Source organism: Notolepis coatsorum (genome assembly GCF_963971535.1).
Source record: "Notolepis coatsorum genome assembly, chromosome: 1".
Classification (NCBI taxonomy): Eukaryota; Metazoa; Chordata; class Actinopteri; order Aulopiformes; family Paralepididae; genus Notolepis; species Notolepis coatsorum.
In genome coordinates, this window is record NC_140165.1 from 33,473,425 (window position 1) to 33,483,424 (window position 10,000).

At 45.5% G+C, this 10,000-nt stretch overlaps 1 protein-coding gene across 1 annotated transcript in view; it reads right to left on the reverse strand.

Annotated features, from left to right (window-relative positions):
• Window positions 1-3,287, reverse strand: part of LOC311229684 (uncharacterized protein) — a 79,424-nt gene extending 76,137 nt beyond the window's left edge. Inside the window, exon 1 of the mRNA XM_084315759.1 lies at window positions 2,121-3,287. Within this exon, the coding sequence (XP_084171885.1) occupies window positions 2,121-3,072 (952 nt within the window). The 5' untranslated portion in view covers window positions 3,073-3,287. The remainder of the gene's footprint in view (window positions 1-2,120) is intronic.
• Between the last annotated feature and the right edge of the window lie 6,713 nt (window positions 3,288-10,000).

A 10,000-nucleotide genomic window follows, 5' to 3' on the forward strand; every position in this document is an offset into this window, starting at 1 on the left:
CATCTGCACAAAAACTTGACCCTGGTGCTGAGAGAGAAAGATGATCAATACATCATGATCATAGAGGCTCCAGGCTGATCAATACATCATGATCATACAGGCTCCAGGCTGATCAATACATCATGATTAGGGATGTCCGGTATTATCGGCCTACCGATATTATCGGCCGATATTGGCATTAAAATGTGATATCGGAAATGATCAGTATGGGTTTTCAAAAAAAATTTAATAAAAGAAAAACTTTTTTCTTTTTCTTTTTTTCATTTATTTAACCTTTATTTACCCAGGCAAGCAAGTAAGAACACATTCTGATTTATTTGTATTGTCAAATGTATGCATAATGTTGTGTTAATTCCACAACAAGAGATATGTAATGTTAATTACCTGAAATGATTCCGTTTTTTGGGGGGGGGGGGGGGGGGGTAACCCTGCATATATCGGCATATCGGTATCGGTAAAAAAGCCAATATCGAACATCCCTAATTCATGATCATAGAGGCTCCAGGCTGCCCTGCAGGCTAACACTTATATCAACATAGGGAGAAACAGTGCCACAAATAGCTGTACATGGCAATGAGCTTCCCAAATTTAGACTGCGAGTGTGTGGTTTATGTTGAGTTGAAAGGTTATCCAAACAAGAACCCTACTTGGTAAAAGTGACACTTTATAGAAAAATAACAGAACAGACTGCCACTTAAGCCCAGAGCACTTTGAAATCTCTGGTGGTAAACAGATTACATGACAAACATGGCATGGTTTGTTTGATGTACTAGAGCTCAGGCTAGCAGTTCCCTTATGAATACTCTCTACAATGCACAATTTATGGAACTGCTAAAAGCAAGTTGAGTTGACCTAAGGCCTTGACCTACAAGGCCTTGACCTACAAGGCCTCTTCCGGTCATATTTCATTCTTGCTTCCTGGGGGTCATACTCAAGGGAATAGATTCTGGACATGGCACATTAACCATATTTCCATATGCTTTCTTTAGCCAAAGTACAGTACCCCAAAACTAAAGAAAATACCTTTCTCAATTAAATGAATAAAACACAGCATTAATGTATTGTCATATCTATTTGGTAGCATGATATATGATTATATTATTATTTATTTATTTATATATAATATTTCTTACATAAAAAGCTGTATTAAAATGTACTATCCATACTTATTTCCATACTGTTACTGTATGCTGCTACTGTACACTTATTCTTTCATAAAATTTCCACATATTCTAACTTTATTTTCTAAACAAATCTTTGGAATTAATTAATTATGATGCATGTTAAGTGAGCTATTGGTGCTGTAAACTGCCTATTTTGTGGTCCTAAAACGTGTGACGTTGTGTTAAATTGGAAAAAATAAATAGTTTTAAGCACATATAGTACACCGATTGTGTTATTAAATGTTGTATGCTTTATCGGATGTTGATTTGCTTCATAATTATTGGAGTATTTCTCCGATGCATTACTTTTGCTGTCCCTAATGGCCTTGCATGCGAGACTTTTTACCTTATACTGTATAGATACACTGTAAATGACAGCAGATAATAGGAGTATAGATTGTAAACCTGGTGTTGTCTGATGACACCTTCAAAGAACAGGGATCGTTGCTATTGCTGACCATTTCTGAACGACTCTAATAGCTCTGCGGTACATATGTACTGTAGATGAAAGCTGTGCTTGTAGCATGTGGCTCCATGCGGGGCAGTGGGCAAGACATTGATATGCGTGCAGCCTGTTGCAGCACAGGGATCTAAGATGCAGGGCCATGCTTTCTCCTCCGCACACATGTGCAGTGCAGAGGGAACGACTCCAGCCTGTAGCTCATCCATAGCGACACAGACTAATGGACAAACACGGCGGCCGCCAACTCGCTTGAGGTGGATCGTGTTATTTGCTGCGAAAACAAAAATAAGCATCGCTGTGTAACGCATTCCTGCGGCTTTGCCAGGCGACTGTGATGTTATTATAATATACCCCAAAAAAAACACAAACAACATGCCGGGTGCACAAACACACACACAGTAACACACATACACACATAGATGACGATGAGACGCGGGACATTCGGATTCAAAATGTATCGACCGGACGGATACATTCTAACCCGCCGGAGTTACCTTTCCGGTTACTAACTGACAGACACGATGGACACCCAGACGTCCGCTCCCGCTCGGGCAGGACATGACACCCAGCCTTCCGCTCCCCCTCGGGCAGGACGTGACACTCCACGGGCAAGTGCCCGTCATTCAGGGACCCCCAGCAGCTGTCTTGCAGGGCGTGGCAGAAGCTTTGACAGGGCGGCAGGGCGGGCACCGGGACAGGGGATCGGGCGGGTCCCGTGTCGGGCCCGGGGCACCTTGGCACCAGGAGGAGGCAGAGGAACCACTCGGCGCCGTGGTGACACCTGGCCCGCGCCAGCCACGCCCACTGCCCCAGGAATGCCCCCACCTCCTCCACAGAGGTGTGGTTGAAAAAGTTGGGCAGGGAGAAATACGTGGACCTCTTGCCCGAGCAAATGGGCCAATCAGACGGCACGGGGTGACAGATGGGGTCGGAGCCGTCGGCGACCTTACCCACGATAACAGTTAAGTTGGCGGGGAGCACTACGCCGCTACTCGCGCGGCCCGGTTCCGACCCCGATGTCACCCCCGACCTGGCGGCCGAACCCGATTCAGATACAGACCCTACGACTGACCCTGAACCAGCCCCAGACCCACCCCCCGCCCTGCCCTCCTTAGACCCGTGTGTATTACCCGCAGGCTGGTTAGGGTTAGGGCTTGCCCCCTTCTCTGCCGCTCCTCCGGTGATGTTGTTAGTCCAAGGGGTCGGAGTCTCGTCCCACGTCTCGACAAACTTACGGATTCCGGTGGCCACGTTGATGATTTCCGCCCCGACCCCGGCCAGGTCCTCTCCCTCTGCGACTCCGGGCTTCGGGGCACTGATGGATCCCGGCTTGGCGGTGGTCGTCGACATCCCAGCGGGGGATTGGGTGGTTTTGATGAACCACCATGCCTCCAAGCTGCCGGCGCACAGAGCCAGGACAAGGCACCGAATCTGGATCCTCGCCATCCTGCTTTGCTGTCACTAACTACAGTCGTCCCAAGACTCTCAGAATGCACGGGAAACAATGAGACTCCAGTAGCCTTCTAAAAAAGGTCTCCCAAAGGTCACCCTCCCACCTGTTAGCCCGGCAGGTCAAGAGTTAAATCCACTCTCTCCGTCCATGAGCCATTGAGTAGCCACTGAATGAGCACAGGAACACAGACTCGCTCACCCACACACACTTTCACAGACCTTCCCTCCGAGTGCTCTCAGTCTATCCAAACTGGCCCGCTGCAACCCCCCCCCCCCCCCCACCCCACCCCTTAACAAACACACACACACACACACACACATAGAGGGAGACCCCCTGGAGGCAGGTCTGCCATTGGGGAGAGGAAGCCGGTTGGTTGATCGAGTTGTACCATCACACGCGCTGTAACCCCTCCCCCCTGTGTGAGATGATGAGTGGGTCCCTACGGACTGTTTCCAACAGGGAAAACATGTGTGCCGGAATTCACATCAGCGGAATGGCATACCCAGATCTCTGGGGAAACATGCTCTCAGTCAAATGTGAAAAAGCTTTCAAAATGTTTTCAAAAAGAGACAAAATGTGAGCTGTGTGTCTACTTTTTGGCTCAGATAATGCCATGTTCATGTTCTATGAATTTCAATCAGTTATATGCATCAGTTAAGCATATCATGTCCTCAAATGGGCCTCTAATTGACCATTTTCACACGGATACCATTTTGCTCTCATGTCATGCTCAGGTTGGGGGTCCCTTTCAACCCAATGTAAGAACAGGGTGGAAAGGAATCCCAACCTGAGCATGACAGAAGAGCAAAATGACCGCCGTGTGAATATGGTCAACAGAGAGTAAATAATGACATCTCTACTGTCATGTGAGTGAGGTTTAGTTCAGTTAATATTATATTAGGACTGTCAGTTTATCGCGTTAATTAGATTAATTAATTACACAGCAAATTATCGCGTTATGAAAATTAACTCAAAATTATATATATTTTTTTTTCAATATTTTTAAATCTCATTCATTCTATAAGAACGTAGAATACACATTTACAGACTTTTTTTTAATATGGTTCTTGGTATCTGATTCTAGGGACATCTATGGATCTCAGGGAATGTATTCCCAGTGTCAGAAATACTGTGTCTGTTACTAGGCTTGAGTAAATTGTAATGAACCAAATGAGAATATCAATTAAATTCTTTTTTTTTAATCTTTGACTGTGAACAGCACTATATTATATTAAAGTGAATTTCTGTCAATAGACAGCTGTATTCATGATGTTTGATGCCATGTTTGGTGTTAATCAGTTAATCAGTCCTCCCAATCTAGTGCTAGTGCTAACATATGTATCACTGTACATATTAATATTACAACTCTGTACATACATCTGATTAGCACTACACTCAGTAGTACTAAATTATGTATTTTATATACAGTTGAATCACCTGTACATTGGATATTACTATTGCACTTCACTGTTACATTATGCACTCTGGTTGGATGGCAAACTTATTTCCGTTGTACTGTACGTTGTGCTGTATAATGCCAATACATTTTAATATAATCTAATTAGCTACCAAACATTAGAGCTATGACAGCTACCATGTTACAACGCTAGCTAGTGTTGATTATTATTAACATATTTGATTAATACTAGCTAGTGTTAGCTGTTTGGTAGCTAACAATCTAACTGGATTCTGTGGGTCGAGACAAATCTATCCATGTAAGCCACGCCCCTTTTGCATCTAAATCAAATCAAATCTAATCAAATGTATTTGTAAAGCCCGAAATCACAACGTAATGCCCCCATGGGCTGTACAAGTCTTCTTTGAACAAGTCAAGAAGAAACATCACAATAAATCAAGAACAATATATATTATATATATATTATATATATTATATAATATAATATATATATATTATAAATATATATTCCATATAGTTTTGCTACAGCTGGCCCTCAAGGTTTGCTCAAATGCTGTGGGCAGGGCTTACAGGATATTGCAAAAAATGCATATCTCATGAATTCTTTGTGCTATGCAACCAATTATAGTGGACATGTGTAGATATGATGTCTGAGTGACCATGACAAGTTTGGTGCAATTTGGCCAATAGGTGGCGCTGTAGCAGCATCTTAAATAGCCATAATGCTCCAGTCTATCCTTCGCATATCTTGAGAAATGAGAACCGTTCACCCAACCGACTTCACAGTTGGTGTGTTTATTGCCGAGGGCAAGTAAGTGCAGACAGTGTCGAATGTGAAGTTAATTGGATGCGCAGGTCTTGAGAACACTGCAAGCAGCACTTCCGGGGGCCAATCAAGGAAACTATAAAAGAAGGAAGTGTAATCACGTCACTGTTTAGCATGTGAACACACATTGGTGCCAAGTGTGGAAACTTTCAGTTCGGCCGACATTGAGTCATTTAAATAGGTTATTACCTCGGATGTCAGAATCATTTGCAATTTGTTGCACTGTTAATTATCTAACATTGGATATATTGGTTGATTGATTTCCTCAGATAGCTTGTATATTTTTTTATTTGAATACAGGCTTCAATAGAATTGGAGCCAAAGTCTGACACCAAGCAGAGCATAGAGCGCTGGTATTCTGACGTGATGACCCTTCCTTCTTTTATAGTTTCCTTGGGGCCAATCAATCACCCAGTTCCAAATGCACAAGGGTTCCCAACGGCCATGCAGTCAAAACAACCACATTTTGAACAGGCACTAGTAGATGTTTGGCCCCATTGAGCTAATGTTAGGCCCCATTACTTTCTAATAGTTTCTTGACTAACTTGCCAGAGCTGTGTGGGTGTCCGGTGTGAAGAACAGCATGGACTGTGCTGAGAAGGACTCCACCAGTTGACTAGCCGGTTAGCCTAGGCATTGTCCAACTAACACCTCTCCCGAAGGCTACCCGGTCATGTCCGCTTCCATTCATTGTGCTAAGCTAGGCTAACATGCATCCAGATGGCTTTCTACTGAACGCACAGAGAGGAAACTGGTATCTATCTTCTTGTCTCTCTCTGGAGAAGACGATGAGCACATTTTCCAAAATGTAGGAAATCGGGCTAGACGTCCAAAATTCTCAACTTACTCTATGGAAAGGAAAATCCACCCTAAAATACAATTCACGTGTTAATTGTGTAATGTTGTACAGCTCAGTGTTGCACGGCCGACCCGGGTTCCATTCCCGAACCCGTCGTTATTTGTCGAATGTCTTCCCCCCACTCTGTCTCCAGTTTCACCTCTCTCTCTCTCTACTGGACTGCCCAGTAGAATAAAGCGATAAACGCTAAAAAATGTATCTTTAAGAAAAGCTTTCAGGGTGCGTTGTAGGAGGTTCCATGTGGCCGGAGCATGACAACTAAAAGCAGTCTTTCTGAGGTTCTATACAAACAGGAGGCCCTGCAGCATTCAGCCCAGTCGTTAGAGCAAGTTTGATACAGTCCAGATGGAACTCTGACATACTGCAATTACCCTAAAACATGCCAAAGAGCTACTGGAAACAAGCAAGAGAGGCCATCATAACATGTAAGGAATTAACTTACAACATAGCTAATGACAGCTCTTTATTTATTGATTTGATTAAAAATTCCGGTCCCATACATACCGGGGGAATGATCAGATAAAAGAAAGAGCAACCTATAAAAAAAGGTTAAAGGGCAGGGGAGGAGAGGAGTGATGGAGCGGCTGGAGAGGAGGAGCGGAACAGGGCTGCGGCAGAACAGGTGAAGGGGCGTTATGGAGGAGACGAGGAAGGAGTGTGGAAGCAGTGAAAGAGCGAGGGATGAATGAAGGAGAGCAGCTGACGGGCGTATCTGATCGGCTGGATGATGTCTTAAGCCCCCCTCCCAGGCGGGGCCGGAGCCCCATTGCCTCATCTGAGAAACAACCCCTGTAATTGCCCCGCTCCGGGTTCCCACAGACAGGAGGATAAGGCAGGGGGTGCCCCTGCCCTTACCCGCCCCTGTCCTCCACCCCTCCACACACACACACACATGGCCCTGGCCCAGAGTGCCCCCCATCAGCCTGCCGTTCTGTCCGCCTCATCCGCCTAGGACATCCAGCTGGCGTACATTCCAGCGCCTGGACCTCACACACCCACGCTGGGTGGAAAGGCTCGGGGAGCTGCCACGGGACAGACAGTTACACGCAAAGCATCCGTTTTGCAGCTGTAAGCGCTTTCTGATGGTCGACCCCAACCGGGACTGAATCGAAAGTGGACGGCGGAGATGAAATAGCAGCGTTGGTGATCGTGTGAAACGATATAGTGAATGTTTTGGGGAGTGTATAAAAAGCAGCTGTCAGATATCGCTAAAACAACGTCATGTAGTATTTGTAGTATTTGGCTCCGACATGAACCACAAGTTCTAATGCGGTTGACAATCACGCTAACTGTATCCCCCACTCGATCTTTTCAAATGGATTCCTTAAACATTAGTGGATTGGCTCCCCGTACTGTATGATCGATCGTCCTCAGGGCAAACCATCATGGAAAGTTGAATAAACTCTTCGTTCACCAGTCAAAATGATTGGATTTGACACAAACTACATGAATGATCTTTCCTTACATTCCAATACTATTGTGTAAAAAAGAAAAATCAAGAAAAAACTATTTTAGAATATTTGTCATATTTAATCAACTTCAGTACAGTATGGAGGTCCTACGTGTTGCGATTTCAACACTGGCAACACTCAAGACTATGTAAACAAATGAGCTTTTCCCAGTTAAGATGTATGAACAGCGACCAACATGCTCTTGTGAGGCATGTCTTTGCCAGCTGCTGGGAAGAAGGCAGAGGGAGAGCATGTGTTCAATGTATCAATGTTTCATGCACTCCAACCTTCTCCCACGCGCTTCCAATATATTAGCCAATGCCGTCCACTCCACTCCCCTCTCTTTCTCTCTCTCTCTTCCTCTCTCTCTCTCTTTCTCTGTACCCCATCGTGACGTTTCCAACACAGTACATCATACTTAACTGTCAGCCACATTGACCTGCGCAGGGCCACGAGCAGGGTAAGTCAACAAACCCGAAGCATCGCGGACCGCGGACCTGAGACCAGCGAGTGGTGAAGTTCGACAGACACCTGGTACTTAAATGCACCACATATACGTAAACACGCACACGGCACACACCTATGTATAAGCGCATTCCAATGACAGCATGCATGCACGCATGCGTGTACCTGGTACACACCGTGCAAGAGCACACACACACACACACACACACACACACACACACACACACACACACACACACACACACACACACACACACACACACACACACACACACTAGTGAGCATAATAGTTCCAATGGGAATACAACCTATGCGTTGGTGCTCCATAAAACAAGCCATCAACAGAACAGCTGACCCAAGATTGAAATCAGCCTCACACCATGTGTAGATGATGCTGTGTCTAACACACCTGGAGTCCAGCCTGGGTCTCCCACACAGGGAAGGGGACCCACCGCTGGCCAGGGGATATTAGGCCCGCTTGGTCTCCACCAGAACCTGTGCGTATTTGCTAAATAACTAGAGCCCCACATTGACCAGCAGCAGTGCAGAGAGATTCCATTATAAAGTTTCACTGCAAGGCTCTCCCTGCTAACCTATCAGCGAAGCTCGAAGGGAATTGCATTGGTTATTTGGGACCGGGGGAGATGGTGCGGCCCGCAGGGCGTGGCATTCCCGTCGCTGCGCATGGTGGTGTGAGTGGCGCGCGGGCTGTGTTTTCCTTCGGTCATGGCGTGCTCTATCGAAGGGTGTGTCTTAGATGGGGATGTGGTAGGGATTGATGTGTGGGGTGTTTGGGGGACTGACTGTTCCGGGGGGGTTCACATCACATGCCTTCGAGCGACATTGTACTATTGAACTTATTATGCCTATATTAAGTCTGCATGTTTACATTGCACTTCTTTTATTGTATTTTATACCTATTCTTATGTCTGCAATTTATGCATGTTTTTTTTATTCTGTCAATTTGTGTGCTGATTTTATGCCTATCTTCATTTTATACAAATTGCTGTGGTGCAGCGGCTGGGTGGCGCAGCGGACATTGCGCTCATCACCAACGCAAGACACTCCGGCTGTCGGCGTTGCCTCCGGCTTGGGCCGGCCGTCATACTAACTCAATTGGCAGAGTTAGCGGACGGAAGTCGATGGGTGGTAATCTGGACGTTGTGGACAGCGACTCCTACAGGTCGGTTGGGGGACGCCTGCACAGCAGAGACAGGAAAATGGCGGGGGCAGTGTGAGCCTCCCACACGTTACACCTCGCCGAATGAGAGTCCGCGCTGGCAGGTGAAAAGATGTGACAGGCTGCCTCCTCGTGTACCGGAGGGGACACGTGATGCAAGGCTTCTATCCTCCATACAACCGGCCAGTGGGAGGCATATGCGAGCAACGTTCAAGACAGGGAAGGGGAGAATTGGCACGGCTAAATTGGGATGGGAGAAAAATAGAAAAAGAGGAGAAAAAAAGTGGATACAAAAAAACAAATAGCTGTGGTGCACTCTGGACTGCGGTCCACATGTGAAAAGTACTATATAGATAGTTATTAATATTTATTATTGTTATATTGTAGAAATGTATGCATTGAAATGTCTAAAGTCTTGACGACATTGAAAATGAGGGTGACCTCAATTGTCATTTTGAGAATAAATAAAGGTTGATGATGATTTAGTAGTTAGAATACATGGCCCTCATTGCCGGACTGTGTTGAATGACTTATAAAAGTGGTTATTCCTATGAAACTCCATTTGAGCTTCTCTGATTGGTTAGCAGGGGGAACCTCGCTGTGAATGTCTAGAATGGAATATATCTGCACTGCTGCTACACTGGTCAATGAAACCAACTTGACAGTGTGTCCACATTAACCCCATAAGCCCGAGCGGTCCGGTAAATAATATCATGTTATAAA